Source organism: Pleurodeles waltl, chromosome 4_1 (assembly GCF_031143425.1).
Source record: "Pleurodeles waltl isolate 20211129_DDA chromosome 4_1, aPleWal1.hap1.20221129, whole genome shotgun sequence".
Taxonomy (NCBI): Eukaryota; Metazoa; Chordata; class Amphibia; order Caudata; family Salamandridae; genus Pleurodeles; species Pleurodeles waltl.
The window spans coordinates 306,892,053-306,911,555 of record NC_090442.1 but is presented as its reverse complement, the minus strand read 5'-3'; the positions used below and the strand labels follow the sequence as shown (position 1 = coordinate 306,911,555).

Here is a 19,503-nt window from a genome sequence, read left to right as displayed (position 1 = left end):
CAACAGGAAGATATTTCACTTCAAAAACTGGAAAGAAACTAATTGAAGGAGCTTCCTCAATCACTGGCTCATCAAAACTAATCAAAGGACATTCTTCAGACACCGACTCATTGCTGACAGTAAGTGTTGATCTTCATCATCACTGTTTGTTTGAATTTAGATTCCCTCATCTTAACAGGAAATTGAACATCTTGTTTTGCACAATAAATCCCTTCCCAGTAGTGACATTGGACTTGAATCGCAAACCGCAACTTGTGCAAACCTTTAAAATTACCAATTTTAACAAACACTGGTTCTGTAATTGAGTTCACCAAATATTGATTTGCAACTCTCATAATTTGAATTGTTTTCCCTGATAAGGGCAGGTCTGGAACCTCTGCAGATCTTACTGTTGAGCGTGTAGCTCCAGTATCAACCAGAAAATAAACTTTGTGACCATACACTTTTCCCATAACACCTTCTTGATTTAACATTGGACACTGCCTTTTCCAATGCCCGATTCTTCCGCAACATGACAAGGAAACATTATTTTCCCCTGTGGTTCTCCCTGAATCATTACAGAACTCAAATCAGGACCACAATTTACACTTCCCATCAACATTCCACCACAACTTCAACCTATGCCTCCCTTCTGAAATGTTCCTTGATTCTGAAACATGTCATTTCTCTGTTCCTGCTGAGGCTGACAACTTCCCTGAATCCCTGTCTGTGCAGCATTGATCTGCATCACCATTGCTTTTTCTTTCATCTTTTTCTGTTTCAATTCAATCTCATCACTTCAGTATTTCGCATACTGTAGCACCTCATCAATCAGCTTTGCTTGCCAGCAAATCAAATGACTCTTAATCATCTGACTAATTTCTGGTATGAGTCCTTCGACAAACCTGAATACAAAATGAATAATTTCTTTCGGCTCAATTATTTCTGTACCACTGTAATGTTTAAATGCTTTTAACAACCTCTCATAGTATGCATGAATCGATTCTTTCACTTCTTGAGCTGTTCTATTAATGTGCTACCAATCAATGTTTTTCTGCGAAATATTTATTGTCCTTTGTGTGCACTTAGACCAACACCTTGTATACAAAAACAATTTGGGATTAGAGCTATTGAGTCATTTTTAAAAACTAGGACAGCCGACCATTATGAGCATAATAATATGATCATAAAAATGATTGATATTATATTGTCCAAAAACTATTTTTTACATAATGGCAGTTGATTTTAACAAATACAGGGCAATGCGATGGGTTCAAGATTCGATCCATCGTATGCGTGCCTTTTCATGGGGTGGTACGAAAGAGAACATGCGTGGGGTAGAGATGCCTCCCCCTGGACAGATTTTATTGTTTTTTGGGGGAAGTACATTGATGATATTATCATGTTGTGGAATGGGACGGTAGACCAACTATTAATGTATTATGCCTTTCTTAATGATAATGCTTACAATGTCAAACTGAGCATACAACACAGTAAAGAAAGAATAGACTTTTTGGATAAACAATTCTGTGTAGAAAATAATAAGATACAGAGTGCAATCTTTAGAAAACCTACAGCTTGCAATAGTATCTTACACACAACAAGTGGCCACCCGAAGTCAGTTGTCTGCAACATCCCTTTTGGGGAAATGGTACGCATAAGACACAATTGTAGTACTGCTGACACTTTCTCGGCCCAGACTGAGAATACAAAACAGAGATTTAAAAAGAGAGGATATGATGATAAAGTTTTATCAAAGAAAGAAAAACAGATCATGCAAATGACCAGAAAAGAAACATTGTATGTGAAATCAAAGACTGATAAGAAAAAAATCGACCAGGTGACCCTTGTGACCCAATATTCAGTATTGAGTGTTGAGATTTATAAGATCTTAAAACGTCATTGCCATTTGCTTATAGAAACACCTGGGCTAAAGGGATGTATATCAAAACTACCCAAGGTAACTTATGGCAGAGGCAAGACATTAAGGGACCAGCTGTGTCCAAGTTACATTACTATGACCAATAAAAAAATGTGGCTTCCCATGACACCCAATGGGTTCTGCTTGTCATGAGTGCACCATATGTATGATGGGTTTGGATAAAACAAAAAGCTTTCGTTATAACACAACAAGAAAATATATAATTAGACATTTTATTAACTGTAAGACATAATATGTTATGTATGTTTTGGGTTGCACGTGTATTAAAATCTGTGTGGGAAGTACTGTAAGGTCTTAAAAATTGCGGGTACAGGAGCAAGTCTGTGCAATAAGAAACAAAGTTACTAGCTATCCTCTAACACTCTATATGATGCAGCATCATTCTGGAGATGCTCATATTTGGTTCCATGGGGTGGAGTATATACCTCCTGACCAGAGAGGAGGAAATAGAAAGCTAATCTTACATCAAAAGAAGGCTGCATGGATATGTCGCATTCGGGCAGTTGAGGTGGGCCACAATACAGATGACGAATTCCATTATTTCTTATAACTTGTTGCCTGTGGATTCCTAACCTGTATTGGAATAGGCTGATAGAAATATTGACGCAAATGGATACAAATTAATGTATATAAAATGTTTTATTAACATAATAGATGAATTTTGGATTTTTATTATGAAGGAATTGTTTAAAATATTTCTACAGATTGGATTGCCATCTATGTTTAGGAATTGGGTATATTCCGATTTGACTTACTATAAACGATGCACGTTCTTTGGTTTAATTTAAACTCAAGGTTACTGAAGGATTAACATAGTCTAAATTGGCGACCATCATTTTGGCCGTATTTAAGAAAGGCCGATCTTTGGCATCTTAGGTTGTTTTTGCGCAGTTGCGATCGTGTGTTGGATTTATGCGGCGATGCAGGGTGAATGGGCAGAGTGGCTTGTGCTGCCATGATTTGTGTGTCTGATGATAAAAATTGTTAAATCCTTCGTCTGATTGAAAGGTATTGATAAATACACATAGTCTAAGATGGCTGCCACTAATAAAGCCGATTTTGATGCAGGACGCCTTCCGAAATACGGGATTTTACTTCCGGGGTATGGTGATTCTTACATTGGGTGTATGCACCTTTGAACAACAAGCGAGTGGTAAATTTAAAATCCAAGATGGCCGCCATTATTACAGCTGATTCTGAAGCAGGAAGTCTTCGGAAATACTGGATTTAATTTCCAAGGTATGGCGGTTCTGACATCGGGTGTACATTTAAACTCTGGCTACTCCGGCATAGTTTGGTTTGCCGAAACAAACTGCACACTCACGAGCGGGTGCCATTACGGAATGCCGAAATAAAGGGAGATGTTAAAACGTCTGCACCGTTTTGTGAAATTACAAAAGGTACTCTTATGGTCTATCTGTTAGTGACGGTTCATAAGTGGATTTAAAATTGTTTTTGGAATAAGGTCAGAAGTCTTTGTTGGTTTAGATTAAAAACGATATTGATGTGGAAAAAAATAGGATTTACTAGCACTGTGGAGAATCAAATCTCACCTTAGGAGTATTATTTGAATTAAACTCGATCAGAAAGTTTACATTATGGTGACTTTGTACATGTTTTATATAGACATGAAAAACATGTGGGTAATCTGTGATCGAATATTGGCAGATTAATGATGGATGGTATAAGTAAAGAGGACATGATATTTGGCAATTAAATACAAAAGAGATTATGACATCTCACGCCTTCTCCTTTGGGTAGAAGTTTTTTGGATGATATTATGACAATCGCCAAGGAGAATATTATAAAATATGTGAAATAGTGTTTCTTTCTTAAAATCAGATGTAAAATTGGAGAGATTAAGGGCCCGAGAGAAACAAGATATGACTAACCAGTCTGAAATTGATTGACTAGGTATGTTCAATATGGTGTACCCAATACAATTGGCTATGAATGATTGTGTATATATAGGTAGTGTTATTTATAAATTAAAAAAATATGTAATTTTGGTTTTGAATAATTGATTGTGAGTTTATAATCACCTGGGGCTATATCATGTTGTATCTATGTTGGGTGATAATATGAAAAGCACAAAATAAAATGTATATAATAGAATATAGGTCTATATAAACATTCTATATTCATATCGAAGACAATTAATGATGATGTTTTTTTGTTGTAAATGTCGGTGTAATTTTAATGTTGGTATAGTAGTCATCGTTTTGAAGAAAAATTGATAAATTCCCTTGCCATTCTGTTCGTTTTTATTTTTGTTTGTATAAAGATATGTAGCTATATGTATTTATGTTTTGACTTTATGCACAAAAATCAATTTTGGAGACACATGTCATTGTTATTTGTTTTTTGTCGTTTGCGTTTCCAATGTAAATTATATGTATTACATCACAGCCCTGAGGAAGTTCTATGTTGGAGGACGAAATTCATTGGCTGTTGCTGTTATGACTGTACATATTGTTGGAAAGGGGAAAGAGAATAAACAGAAGATTTTTACAATCTCACATTAAAGGACTGGACTTTTAAATAATATATACTTCTTTTGAGGGTGGTGCACTACCATTATTCTAAAATATGTTAAAGCAGAAACCTCAGCTATATTTTAATCATAGCAGACTAGATAGTGGATTTCTTACTCTGAGTCGATGAACCGAACAGACTCTGCTTTAATATGTTGACTGGCTGTTGTTGAAGAGTAGTAAAGAAAGAGATAAGCATAATCCTCGCCTCCGTGTCCTTAAAAGAATTAAACATTCTTGGTGCGAATGCTTTCACATTTTTAATTCCACACATGACATGGGGTGAAATTACGTGAGGGGATTTTGAAGAGCAAAGGCTGGCGGTTGCTGTTGTCCTTCCAGCGTTGTTCTTGGCTTTTATTGTACGTGATGTATTAGAATAAACAATCACAACTTAAAGGCGCATGCGTCTTTAAAGAGGCACTGTCTAGTCCGCTGGGCCATGTCCTCATAATAAAACTAGACCCTGGAGACTTCGAGAAGGGCTGCCCGTGACCAGGGTCCAGCTAATAGTCTGAAATCCAAATTCGACCCGGCGGCTCATACTTCACCGATAGAATCGCAATGAACTCACCCTAAGTCACCCATCATATCTAAACTCAATTTTCTCTGCTTGTACTCCTCAAAGAAAAGTGCCGACTCCGCAACCAATAAACGCTTCGGAATTCTGACAAGCGCAGTAGGATTGGCTGATGTGCAGGGAATGCACCAATGCTATCTGATTTTACACATTACTTGTCCCGCCCACAGTAAATTCGACCATTCGGTTGGCTGGCATGCGATCCGGAAGCTTAGACCTCAAAATCTGTACGTCTTCCGTAATAATATCAATAACAGAAAAAGAACATTGGGTTGAATTTACGAGCTGTCTGAGTAAGAGGGGCGGATAGGTAGTGCCAGTTTTTAACATGGTCGAGCTGTACCTACTCCTGGGCTCTGACCACCAGAGGGGCGCATGGAGTTGTCTGCATACAGATCAGAAAGCAATAACAAAGAGTAGCAGGCAGGGACAAATCTACTCATTACTTTAAGAAACCAGTATTCACTATTGGTTTCATGTGTAAATTACTTTCCTTTATTTTTTTATTTATTTGTAAAGGACAGCATAAAACTTGTCGTAACATCATCCATCACATATTCTATTTCTACAACATAAATATACACATCACATTTACATCACAAACATTTGTCACATGAATCAACAAACATAACATAAATAACCAAAAGGAGGGTTATGCCCATCAACATTACTTTGTATTGCGGTCACTATTACACAATTAACAATGTGATCCCATAAGCTGTGATGATCAAGGGTCTTAACTGCACCCAGCTGTGGAATACCTAAATACTTTTTCAAAGGTATTGTGTAGTGCAACAACAATTTTGTTTATAAATTCATTAGCTTCAAAGCCCTTGATCCCACTAGAAAGATGTCGACGCGTTTCGGCCTCGTCATTCAGGGCCTCATCAGGACTGTCAGGGGGCACTGGCACCTCTACAAAAATTAACACACAAATTAAAATCGTACCTCTTCAACAAATATCTACATCATGCATCTCCAAGTGTAATATGTATCAGTGTCGAAGTTAACCCAAAATACATCAATATCCCTTCTGTGAAATTTCTTTGCAAGCACCTAACAGAAGAACATGCCTCACTTGATCCCTACTCACACCGCCGTCTTCTGTACGTGCAAATCTAAGCTGGCAAAAATGCCACAACCTCCACCACGTATCTCAATTTACTAATTAAGCATGCAGCTTAGCCATTTAGCCTCCGCTGTGAAGAAAGCTGTGAGTCATACCTTTATTTTTGTTGTGTTTAGTTTCCACTCTTTCAAAATGCTGCTAATGCTCTCGATTAATTCTGCCCACAAAAGGAAGGAAACCAACACAGAGCCACCGCTCATTACTGCTGTCGAAACCACAGGTATACATGCAAAGGTGGTGTTGTGTCTGGTATCAATTCTCTTACCTATCTACTCGAGTATTACTACCTCAATACAGGCGTCTTATACGAGGAGAGGTTGTCTCTACAAAAATATATATAAAGCACATACAAACGATGGAACCAATCGTTAAATATTCACGGAAAAATTATCATTATATCCGAGGCCCATTGCAGCAAAAATAATCCACTTACTTGTGCTATCAAGTCACACACGTGTGATTCACGGCTCTTGCATTAACGCAGAGCTTCGGAGCTGCTACTATTCGCGTCTCGTCTCGGCCGATATCTCCGTCTCAAATGCGACGGCTTTTAGAGTTATTTTACGTGCTACCACTAGCCCGCGTTTATTTTCCGCCAGTGGAGAGGCGTGGGCGCCATCTTTGAGAAGCAGCGTCCCTTCAAATACATTGAACACACCATGCTAATGTGGATAGGAGCCTAAGCGTTTTTTGCCTCTTTTGACCAACTCTCCTCTAACCTTAGTTAGATAACACTCACCTAATTTACTTGTTATTATCTGTGGTGCCTAGGTGTTATCCCTATCTGGTAGCCATCTTGAGAGTACTCGTAGCTTAATATTCAAAGAGATGGTGTTGTCTGACACCGCTCTACTCTATAATTTCATATTCACTATTGAATCCTAGCCCATACTGAATTCTACACAGACCCAATTGTATACAGCCTCTCATTGTTATTCTAGTACCACCCACCTATATAATCATAGATAGTCCCTGCATCATATGTATCATTTAATTTCCCTTTATGTGCTGTGGTTTCAACTTTGGTTTACATATTTCATCAAATACCTTTCGGATATTGTTTCTTTCTTTGTTGCAATGGCCCCTACACAGCTCTGGCAAGTACCTGGACAACTTTTATGGTTTCATCAGCTGATTAGGGCCCAAACTTCGTCACAATCATTTAGTCCAGTTTTAACTGTCTGAAATTTTTAAATCGGTCTTGCTTCCAATTTCAGCAGCCTTGTTATCGTTGTTGGTCCGTCCACTTTAGGCTGTACCACAGCCAACACTGTCCATCGAATATCATCTGCTTTATGATAAAGTTCCAAAAAATGTTCGAGTAGCGGTGCTCCTTTTATTGCACGTTTGATTCTTGACCGGTGCTGAAGAATGCGACTTTTTACTGGTTGTGAGGTTTGCCCAATATAGGCTCTGTTACATGGGCACATAATACAATGAATCACATTTTTTGTGTTACAGTTTGAGAAATCAAATTGTACATGCTTTCTGCCATTTATTACTACCTCTTTTGAGTCTTGCGTGTATTGGCATGCTAAGCATTTACAACACCTGAAATGTCCCTGAACTGCTGGTAACTGTAACATTGACATCAAGTTTTTAATGTCTGTTTGTTTTTGTGCCGCCTGCACCCACTGGTCTTTTAGACTACGCGCTTTTTTGAAAGAAAAGAGTGGTTTCTCGATATTTAGATCTTTGATAATTCGCCAATTCTTTTCTATAATCCCGCGTACCTTATTGGCTTTTGGGCTAAACGTCAATACACACGTTAAAAGGGCCTCTGTTGTTTTTTTTTTTTAGGCGTAAGGAGTGTTTCCCTTGGTGTAAACCATGCTCTTTTGGCAGCCGCTTTGACTAACTTTTTTGGGTACCCTCTGGCTGTTAGTTTTTTCATCAATTCTTCAACCTTTGCAAAAATAATTAACTTTATCTGTACAATTTCTTCTTATCCTTAGAAATTGCCCATACGGCAAATTCTCTTTAAGAGTTCTGGGGTGTCCGCTAGAGAAATGTAGCAGTGTATTTCGGTCTGTTGGGTTTTTATATAGACTTACTTCTAACTTCCCATTCCTAGTCAGGATCCATAAATCCAAAAAGTTGATTTTTGATTTGTCTTTACTCATGGTGAACTTAAAGTCAGCTGTGTGTTGATTTAACCAGTTGAAAAAAGAATCAAGCATTACTTCAGAGCCTTCCCAGATCATTAGGATGTCATCTATGTATCTAAACCATTGAGAAATGTATATTTTAAAGGGGTTGGCTTGTGCATAGATCCATTTTTGCTCGAAACAATCCATCACCAAATTAGCAATTTCTGGGGCAAAGCTACATCCCATTTCTACTCCTTTCACTTGTCGGTATAGTTTTTCATTACATTTAAAGAAATTGTTTTTCAAACATAGTGTAGCTAAGCCGACAAGGAAATCTGATGGAGGGCTCGCTGGCTCTGTATTGTCATTCAAAACCTGTTTGATAATCTCTAATGCCTCGTCTTGCGGAATATTTGTATATAGAGACTCTATATCAAAAGTGACCAAGAATTGTTTCTCCTCGTTATATGATAGGTTTTCTATCTTATTGATGATATCCATAGAGTCTCGGACATAAGCTGACGTCTTGGCTACAAAAGGTTTCAAAAAAACGTCAACAAATTGGGCAAGGGGCTCCAAAATGGATCCACACGCCGAAACTATCGGCCTCCCTGGTGGTTCTTCTATATTTTTATGTATCTTAGGTAAGATATAGAAGCATGGGGTCCTTCCATCGTTTTGGTTTAGAAATGTAAATTATTTTTTGCCAATCCACCTGTGCTCTCTAGCTGTCTGTGTCAATATTTCAATCTGCTCTAAAATAGAAAAAGAAGCTATCTCCAATTTGGCTGAGAATAAAGACATCATAATTAAACCAGCCGATAAAGGAGGGGGCATTGTGATCTGGGGGTTGGAACAATATAATAAAGAGGTAATGAGACAACTGGACAACCGAACACATTACCGTGAGTTGGAAGCTAATACACCTAAACAAGTCAAGAACCAGATTGAAATATTGACACAGACAGCTAGAGAGCACGGGTGGATTAGCAAAAAAGAATTTGAATTTCTAAACCAAAACGATGGAAGGACCTGCCTGCAGCGGAGGTTTTCTAATTAATTACGCCGCAGTAGGAAGCAAGCGGAACCGATTGAGTTCATTGGTGATTCCAGAGCTACCTAGACTTTACCACTGAGGTGGCATGCAACTGAACATTTTCATCAAAGGTAAATAAATAAGGCATTATTCTGCAGATTGAAATTGCTCATGTCAGTTGTAGGATGAGCTATGGGCTCTCGCTGTAATTCTTATAAACAAAGTGCTGAGGCCAGGAGGGAGTAAAATAGACTGGAGCGTACGCATCGTAGATTCTGCTATCAGTCTTTTGCTTGGGTAATATATTTTTTTTATTATTTCGTACTTTTTTACCCTGTTCTTCCTAAAATGAGTCCCAGACATAAAGCCTAATTTCTAGAAAGTCATCCTTGGTAGCTGATAATAGCATGCCAGTGATGTAAATTATTCAGTATGGTGCAAAGACTCCAGTAGTTGCTGATAACAGTTCCCTCAAGCAAAATGATCAACTTTTGCAAGGGGGGGGGACATTCATCAGGGCCTTGGAATGTCCACTATTTGCGGCATAAGTACTCAAGTTTGAGATTGTATGGTATATGTACAGCTACTTGAAATCGCTGAAATAACATTTCATATCGCAATTTCCGTTTTCAGAACAAAATCTTCCCCGCATTAGTTTTGAGACATGGCAGAAAAATCTGTGAACCGCTGTTACCTGATCTACCTGTAAAACATCTGATGTGGAGGAAGAGGTGAGAAGACCATGTCATGGTAAGATTGAAGTACTCGCCGTTGTGAAACGATGCAGGTAATTCGGGAAAATCAGCATATATGAAATGGGATCGCGCAAAACGAGATGCAGAGAGCATGAGAGGGAGATGGCGTGTCTCATTATAAATTTAGAGCTTTACTTGGATGTTAGTTATTGTAAAGAGGCTCTACGCTGCACTCGTTTTCTCTTCATCTCTTCAAGCGCGAATACACATCAGACACTACCCTTTATTACTTTGTTGTTTGTATAGTCGGTGCAAACTATTTATGATATTTGACGGTGGTCGTGGTGGTAAAAGATTTTAAGATCCTAACATTTTCCTTCTCATTACCGCTCCAATCGCACATAAAACCTACACTTATTGAAGAATCCAGTTTCAAACCTGTTGATAATTGCAGCAAGTCGTCTAATCTGCAATGTTTGTGTGTGACTCGTAAAGTTGTATCACACTAGTGATTCTTTTCATTTTCTTGCTCTTTATTTTTCTTTTCATTATTCCGATTTTGGCGCCACCGTTGTCCATCTCGTGTGAATCTCATTTCAGACTTTTTCTGGATTTAGACAGAATTGCTTGAAGTCAGGCATTTCTCTTTTATATAGGGAAAGTCACTTACGAGAGATGTCTAATTAGTGCTTACTAAGATAGAAAAGAGCTATGAGTGGAAGGAAAACGAATATTTTCGAAATACACATCATTTCATGGAAAGTCAGCTACATAATGTATCTTCCTGATTGAAATTTTAGGACCTGCATCAGCAAGCGTCAGAAGGAACCTGTTCGAAAATGGTTGATGGTGTTATGGAAGAAATGGACATATCCGATACACAGTGGGGCTGGTTCTACCTTGCTGAATGTGGAAAATGGCATTTGTACCAGGTATTTATGTTATGCCAGGAGCAAAGTTGTCACATACAACTTTGTGGCAGAGAACACAGTAATGCACCAAAATATTTTATTTCGGATATTTTCTTGAATGATTACAGTCCTCTAAATTGTAATTTGTATGTTTTGGGTTTAACTGGTCCTCTCCTGCAAGTGGCTGCGGGTTGTCATTGTTTTCAAGTGTGTCAGACGAAGATTGGAACTGATTTTCTTATTCCATTTTTTGTTGAAATGTACCATTCTTAAATCCCTTCATCTCACCTTTTTAAGTCGAGCGTTCGCGTTCGGCCTGCTGTATACAATAGAGTGAGTTCCCGAGTTCTGATTGGTTAGTTGCAGTGTCCTTCACAAATCCTTGCATAATAGTGGTCAGTTCTGCCTCTTTGTCCTGCCTCTTTTCACTTTGGGAGCAGCACAAAGTACTGTGTAATTATGCTATGCCCTGTTTATGGGACTTTTTTTTGGCATTTGCCTGTTTCACCTCAACAGTGTGGGTGCTTGTTCAGTCCCTCCTTCCCACCAGCTCCCTCTGCAAACATAAACCAACAGTAGAGGGGGGCTTCTCCAGGGCCAGCTCGCCCTCACTCTCTTCCGTTTGTTATTTTCAGTCTGTCTGGCAATAAAAGTCCAGTCAGTGATTTACAACGCTATGAGCTCTAACTCGAGCAAACACAAGACTGTTGCATTCCAAATGTTTGTTTGGAAATTACCGCCGCACATTAATGAAATCAAACACTTCCCTCAAGTGTTTTCTCAGACTGAGCACTTTCCACTTAGCTTGGCACATGAACCACGGACACCGGGCTTCAATGTAATTTTCCACCTCCCCAAAGTGTTTGTTCTGAGTGAGTAATTCCCACTTAGCGTGGCACTCAATTCAAGCACGATGTGCTTCTTGTGAGTTTCTTTTAATTTAATGCATGTATATGCTTGTTGAAGTTCACCGTTGCTCATCAATACCATTAAGCACTTCCCTCAAATATTTGCTCAGACTGAGCACTTTCCACTTAGCTCCGCACAAATTTCACAGCTGCTGCAGTTCCATGTAATCGTGAACTTTTCTGAAGTGTTTTTTCAGGCCAAGCCCTTCACACTTTGTGTGGCACTCGGTTCAGGGATGTAGCGCTTTGGAAAATTTATTTTAATCTATGTGCATGCTTGTTGGGGTTCACCACCACACATTTATGAAATCAAGCATCTCTTTCAAGTGTTTGCTCACACCCAGCACTTTCCACTTATCGCGGCACACAATTCACAGCTGCAGCACTTCAAAGTAATTAAGCGGTTCCCTCGAGTTTGTTTTATTTATGCTTTACCACCATGCCACATGCTTCATACATGCCGCGTTTTGCACAAATTTAGTTTAATGTGTGCTTTTTGGTGTTCACTGCTGCGCTTCTATGTAAAGGTGCACTCCCTCAAGAGTGTGTTGTGTTTCATTTATGCTTCAAATGTGCAGCACACACTTGGTCAACAACATTGCACCACCAATATTCGTGCAATGAATGCATTTTGAATTTGAAATTCGGAACAAGCACTACACATTTATCGCAGCACACACTTTACAGACACCAAATTCAATCAATGTGGACACATTTGGAGGATGAGCACATTTCGTTGATTCTACTCTCATTTTTGGGGTTGGCTGTGTTTGTTGGTAATACAGCCTACAAATAAGTGGGGGATATGTTATTAGATGCTGTACTATTTCTTAATTTAAGTATGTGTTTGTAGGTATTACAAAATAAAAATGTTTTGGGGATATGCTATAGGATGCCACCTTCATTTTAATCAATTATGTCTGTTTGTAAGTCTTATGTGGCACTGGGCCTAATTTAAATCCATTATTGCGGCACATTTGCTTTGTGCCGATGCCCCCCTTTCTTTTACATTCCTCGTTTCTAATTTATATTATGAAAATTTGGAGATGAAAAAGTAACCAACTACTTCCCACCTATCGCGGCACGACTTCAAGGATGCTGGACTTCATTTGACTCCATAAAGCCGAGCCATACAAACTCTATCACTCAAAATTTTAAAATGATAAGCATAGCACACACTTCATGGACAAAACACTTTAATTTTAACCATACACTTCTGAAACTGAGACATCCTAAAATGTGTGCTTCGTTACCGCAGCACCCACTTGATGTACGCTGCATTTCATGGTGTATTGTCTAATAATACATTTTTAGGTTACATTAGGCGCAGTTGCATACTTGCACTCATGCGCATTTTACGTTTGTGAAATTGAATGAACTTAAAGTTTTTATTTCCTAAAAAGTCACTTTCACTTTAACTGCAAATGCGCCTTTGTTGTTACTGAGTCTGGCATACATTCTTGCAAACCAGTGGTTTTGCTTCCTTGGTGGCTCAACATCCTGTGTTTTTGACTAATTAACTTTATGGGTTTGTGCCTTTCAAAAACACAAATGCAGGTAATAAAGGTAATAAGAATATTTACTGGCATGGTAGTGACCTGCCTCCCAGATTCAAGCAGGTCCTTTGCATAACAAAGATTGGTAGTTTTCTACTTTCTTAGACCATCTCTGACTCTATCCTGGCGCCTACTTCAGACAAAAGATGTGCATCTGCATTAAGCTTTCTCTTTGCAGAAGTTGTCGAAAGGCTACCCTCACATTACAGTGCTTTACAAATAGGAGCAACAAATCATTGCACCACATTTAACTTCAAACGTTTTTCTTATGCAATTAATACCAGTTTTACTTTTTGTCGGTCACAAAGGAGTGTGGAAACAATTTGCTTTTAAAACATCCTCCAGGGAAATTTCTCTATCTCCATTACAACCCTGCCCAATATAGCCATAAATAGCATGTCCAATGAACAACAAATAGAATATTAACAAGCTTAGGTGTATCTAACCCCTTGCTAGTGACACCAGAACTAACAGTAAGTGTTGTAGCACACAGGATAATCTGATGCTTCATTAAAACCTATAAGATCCAAAATGTGAGATCTATTGGCTATTTGGTTCACAGCTTAGTTGAAGTTGCTGCTGTCCTTTTTCTGACCAGTGACAGGGAGCCTCCTGGTTGATCTGAGACAGACATGGCACCCATTAGTGCATTATAACGTTTAAAAAGTGGTCTATATGTGCAAATTGGGGAAGTTTTGAACTTGACATGCTTTACAAGTGTTTTGCAACTTATGGAAGAGTGATTGGATTTGAGCTTATTTTTCTTCTGTCACGACAAATGATGGGCAAACACAGCCAATGTAAGCAAATGCCTCTCCGGTAGGAGCAAAAGCGACAGTCTGTTTTCACGCTCTTACATTTCCATTCCCATGTTTCCTCTCTCGCATCAAAAAGTTCGAAGTTCAAACTACCTATCCCTCTCTGCCTTCCTGTCTATTCTGTACAGCTCTCATCCCATCTATCCACCATGCCACATAGTTCCACTATACAAATACACTACACACCACACAATTCTACCACACACAATTCCACAACTAGCAATTCCAATCAAATACACATAATTCCACTCCACACCACATACATTGATTCTACTCCAAACCAAAACACATGGGCAAAACACATTGTCAATTACAACGGCAATAGTGCTAACTCTCGCAAATGTGAGACCTATTGCATTGGAAATGCTTGTTTGCCATTTGTCCCATTTCACTTTTTTGCAGTGTTACTTTTATTTTTTTTTAACAATGGAAAATCCTTCCTCATCTCCTTGCTCCTCATGTCTACTAAGCCCATTCCCTCTACAGGGTTGACTCATCAATTAGTCTTTTCTGTGCCTGCACTGGTCTCCTTTCTACAGTTCTTGACCATGTCTTCAAATGACAGGTGGCTACAGCTTTTGGCATCTTCTGCCAGTTGAACCCAACATCAACAGTTTTGTTTTAAAAGTGGCCTTTCTGTTCTTGCCCTACATGTGCAGAAATCTACTTGTACCGTGCCACATCTGTCTAACTTGACAAGTTGTTCTATCTGCGGGTTGAGCTTAAGAAAACATTGTCTTGCAAGAATAACCTTCAGTACATTTATTTAGATGATTACAAAGATGAATGATAGGGCACCATTTGACGAATTGTCAGGTGTTCTAAACATGCACTTTTTTTGTAACCAAAACCTTTTTATTAAATTCTTGGGATTGCATACCTTCACAGCCAGCTGAAAACATATTATTACCACTGTCTTAGATACATCATCGAGGTTTCAGCATAGATGTCATGATAGTTGTGCTCTTCAAGATCTCAAAAACCTCTGTCACTCTCCCCAGTAGTTGAGATGTCCGTTGGGCCCCCATCAACTGCCTACAAAGATTGTGTCTGATTCTTTGACAGTTGCAAATATATCAGTCCCGACTGAGCACCTAGTCCCTGGTGCTCCCACTTGAGAGGATCCCCTGCAATGCTCAGTGTCCCAGCTTGTTGGTGTTTCCCCACCTAAATAGATTGAGGGCTTTCATCTGTGGTGGATCATTGTGGTGTTCCCTCTGTCAAATATTTTGAATGCGAGTCCCAGATGAATTCAAAGTCACTGTCTGTTTCTGACATATTACAAGTCAATTGTTTCCACGGCCGTGATATTACGAAGTCTTCTTTTGGGCAATATTGGGTGGTACCTTCTTCCACCAGAACACTGCCACCATAGTCTTTGCCGCTTCCCGACAATTCCATAGCTGAATGTTAATACCCTTGTTATTTTATAGGCACTTATGAAGTGCGAACAACTCACTCCATAAAGAGCTTCACAGTGCTATAGCCTAAAACCCCTAAAGGCATGTTGTAGGCGGACAGAGCTGCTTGCCAAAATAGCCAGGTTTAAAGCAACTTTTTAAAAGTGATTGGAAGGATCTGGGAAGAGAACATGGTGGCGTCAGACTAGAAGGAGGGATAGCTCATCATGATCCTCCCCCCCCCCAAAAAAAGTGACCTGAGTAACTGCACAAACTACAGAGGGATGACCCATCTACCAACTCCAAGGAAAGTGCTCAACAGAGTCATCCTGAACAGAATGAAGGAACATGTCGACACTCAGTTGCAAGATCATCAAGCTGGCTTCTGCAAAGATGAAGCCTGTACTGACTAGATTGCAACACTGCACATCATTATTGAGTAGTTGATGAAATGGAACTCCTCTACCCCCTTCCCCACCATGTCAACTTCGTCGACTATGAGAAGGCATTCGGCAGCTTGGACAGTGAGACCCTTTGCAAACTCATAAGAATTATCAGGAACTCTTACAAGGAAATGACCTGCAAGATAGTCCATGGGGAATGACTCATGGAAGCCTTCCAAATGAGGACCGGAGTCTGCCAGGGCTGTTTGCTTTCACCTTTTCTCTTTCTGTTGACCATAGACTGGACCATGAAGACATCCACAGCAAGGAGAAGAAATGGGATCTAGTGAGCACCTTGTACACATCTTGAAGACCTGGATTTTACAGACAACCTGGCCCTACTCTCCCATACCCATCTGTGAATACAAGAGAGAGAACAGGATGCAAGGTGTATCCTCTCGGTGGTTCCTGGAGAACCCTGCTTTTGTCCTACCATACTTAAGTTTCTGGGTTTGTTGTAGGTATAGTGCAGGGTTTAAACTAGATTTTAGTGTTTGATGTGGGTGGACACTAGGATTACCACAGTAGACTCCCCACACACCTTTGGGCCTCAGAGACTAAATTGACTGTGGCTGAAGACTTTCACTATCTTGGAAATGCAATGAAGGATAGCATTTTGGCCTGTTTGCAGTAAGGCAAACAGGAACTACTGAAAATGTGTCCCCAGGAATCTTTATGCTGTTGATTAAGGCGTGCATCGGAATGTCTCCCACCCACAAGCTTGTTCCAGACATAAATGTAGAACCTTCCGGCCCCCACTTCTGAACACTTGATCGACCTGTGGAGGATCAGAAGAGGACTGGACCTGCTGTCTCTGACCGGAGAGTAGTCTTGAACGACTGAACCTGCTCCCTCTTGTACCCAGAAAAAAGAAGTGGACTCCTGTGTCCACGGTGACAGCAAACAGCAAACCGCAAGAGGCCTTTTCCTGGACGTACCTAGCTGGCTAGTGGCAACTGGGACTCAGCTCAACCCTGTCTCTGATACACTGTGAATCTCCCCCGAGGTCCTTTGGAATTTACAACGGCACTCCTGTGGTGGATTGAGAGTGGTGTATTAAGACTTAAAAGAGTGTCAGAAAATAAAGGGCCCCATTATGAGTTTGGGGGACGGAAAACTCTGTTTGCCAAACTCCAGACAGCGTGGCTGCTGCCTACGCGGCAGCCTCCCCGCCGGAGCCATTATGGGTTTCCTTCTAGGTCGGCAGGCAGAAACCTACGTTTCCACTCGCTGGCCTAGCGGGAAACGGGCTACAGCATTGTCTCCGGCTCGTAATTGAGCCGGCAGCAATGCCGTAGTGAGCAAGGTGCACTAGCACCTTCTCAGTGTTCACTGTCTGCAAAACAGACAGTGAGCATTGTGATGGTGCTGGGCAGGAAGACCCCTGCACTGCCCGTGCCAACTGCATGAGCAGTGCAGGGGCCACCCTGTGGCCCCCTGCACCTGTTCTCCGACAACCTTTTCATGGTGGTGCTACCGCCTTGAAACCGCTGGCGGAGAACTAGGTCGTAATCCCTGCCCTGGCGGACCTCGCAGTTCATAATGTGACTGTCAGACAGCCCCACCGCAAGTGTGGAGATCTATAGACTGCCATACTCATAATAAAGCCCAAACTGTTTTACCAGGATTAACCTGGTTGATGTAGCCGGCCCGCACTCCATCGTTAGCAGCCTCAATTTGCGCCTAGTAGTTGGTCTAACGTGACGATTGACTATCATTAATGCTTTGTGCTGTTGGTGATATTTCTGTTTAAAACATAAAAAATGTGTTTCTCTTGCTCTTCTTATTGCGTTGCCATTTATTTATTACATTTTACACTATTGATATTTTTATTGATTTGCTTTTTCACTTTTATTGTTTTTGTACTGCATATGTACTTTACACATTGCTGTAAGTTAAGCCTGTCTGCTCAGTGCTATAGCTACCAGGATGGTTGAGTTCAGGTTAATTTAGTGACTTTGAGGGTTCACCCTGACAAGGGTTGTGAGTGTTCTTTGAGGTGGGTAGTCACTGTCCCCAAGTAATCCAATTACCTACAGACTGTCACCCACCAAATGGTGGCATGCTTCATCAAAAGGCCCACTCCTTCTGTAAGTTTGACTCCTTCAAACTTATGTGTGCTCCAATCCACTTGGGGAGCTCTTATAGTATGCTAGTTGATTGAGTGGGCTACAAATGGGTGTGACAGAAAGAGAATGAACTAGTTAAAGCTATCTTCTAGTTAACGTAATATGTTTTTTGCTGTAGTTAGATAATAGGGTTAGAAACGACTGCAGGGGACTAGTTGGAGGCTGCTAGGAGGTCGACATGTTTCAGCCTATAGAAAAGAGGCCCACAGGCGAATCCCAGGGTTTTCTTCATGACCAAAGCTTTTCTGTTTGGGTCTAACCTAATTAACTATTTACTGTTAACGTAGTGTTGCATGTCACATGCAAAAACCAAATGGTGAATGCTACTACTTAGCTATAATAAAAAAGGAAAGTGTCCATAAACTGGACCAGAACAATTTGAATCTATGAGTGTGCAATTAGTAACAAAACTTAATACCTTATCCTAATTGGCAAACTCTGGAGTGGGGGAGGGTAGCTTCAGTCTGACAGTGACTCCGATATAACTGCTACTGCACCGGAGTTTATGAGCTTGTCCTTGAGTTCTGGATCAATGCTAGCATGTGTTTGAGTCTGCATCAAAGAACGTTAAGAGAGAGTTTCTGGTAACCCACCCAGAGCAGCTCAGTGGAGGCTGTATCAGTTAGGCAAATGAGATATGTAAATGCGGCACCGAGAGCAAAGATGCCTGTATAACTAACTGAATGGAATGTTGCTAGACTTGCACATCTTGTCAAGAGAACCCAATGGATGATGTTTGCAGAACGTTAACATTGTTTTCTTGCTCTTCCAACTGTGTTCTTCTCTCATGCAATAAACATGAGACAAAATGAAAATAGTATGTGATGCTATGGGTGCACAAAACACCAGAGACCCTTTTTAATACCTGTTGCTTTAACACCATATTGAGAAATAGAGAACTAACGTATACATGCTTCAGTGTTATGTAGCAAAAGGTATTGCAAATAATAATAATTGTTTGGCTGATTCTATATGTACTAATCATTGCACCTGCATGTATGCTTGTCCCTTTGCTTCATATCATTTAAATCAATTATTTGGGAAAGACTTTGAGGCTACAATTTTATGTCCACATATTTAACTTGTTCTTTGCAGATTACATTCTTATTGTGGGTATTATTGATATGGGCCTGACGCTTGAATAGCTGAATTAGATTAGTACACATTTGAAACAACTTGGCACATGATAGACACCTAGATAATGAAATTTGGTTGGCCTACTAAGTTTTTATTTTTATTTTTTATTTGTATTTAAATATAATGTATTTATTGAGAATACGCAAAATACAAAATATGGCAATATGGCTCAGCTGACATTGATAAATACATTGCTACCAGCCGACGGTCACCCCT

The 19,503-nt window shown here is 39.9% G+C and overlaps 1 protein-coding gene across 7 annotated transcripts in view; it reads left to right on the top strand.

Annotated features, from left to right (window-relative positions):
* Positions 1 to 3,014: 3,014 nt before the first annotated feature.
* PARP11 (poly(ADP-ribose) polymerase family member 11) overlaps positions 3,015 to 19,503 on the top strand; it is a 156,424-nt gene continuing 139,935 nt past the window's right edge. Inside the window, exons 1-4 of one of the 7 annotated variants that reach the window (XM_069228403.1) lie at positions 3,028 to 3,321; positions 3,764 to 3,835; positions 9,924 to 10,021; positions 10,786 to 10,917. In XM_069228403.1, the coding sequence (XP_069084504.1) occupies positions 10,825 to 10,917 (93 nt within the window). In that variant the 5' untranslated portion in view covers positions 3,028 to 3,321; positions 3,764 to 3,835; positions 9,924 to 10,021; positions 10,786 to 10,824. Of the gene's footprint in view, positions 3,322 to 3,763; positions 3,836 to 9,923; positions 10,041 to 10,785; positions 10,918 to 19,503 lie in introns of all 7 variants that reach the window. The other 6 variants (XM_069228398.1, XM_069228399.1, XM_069228404.1 and 3 more) reach the window with 6 other exon arrangements.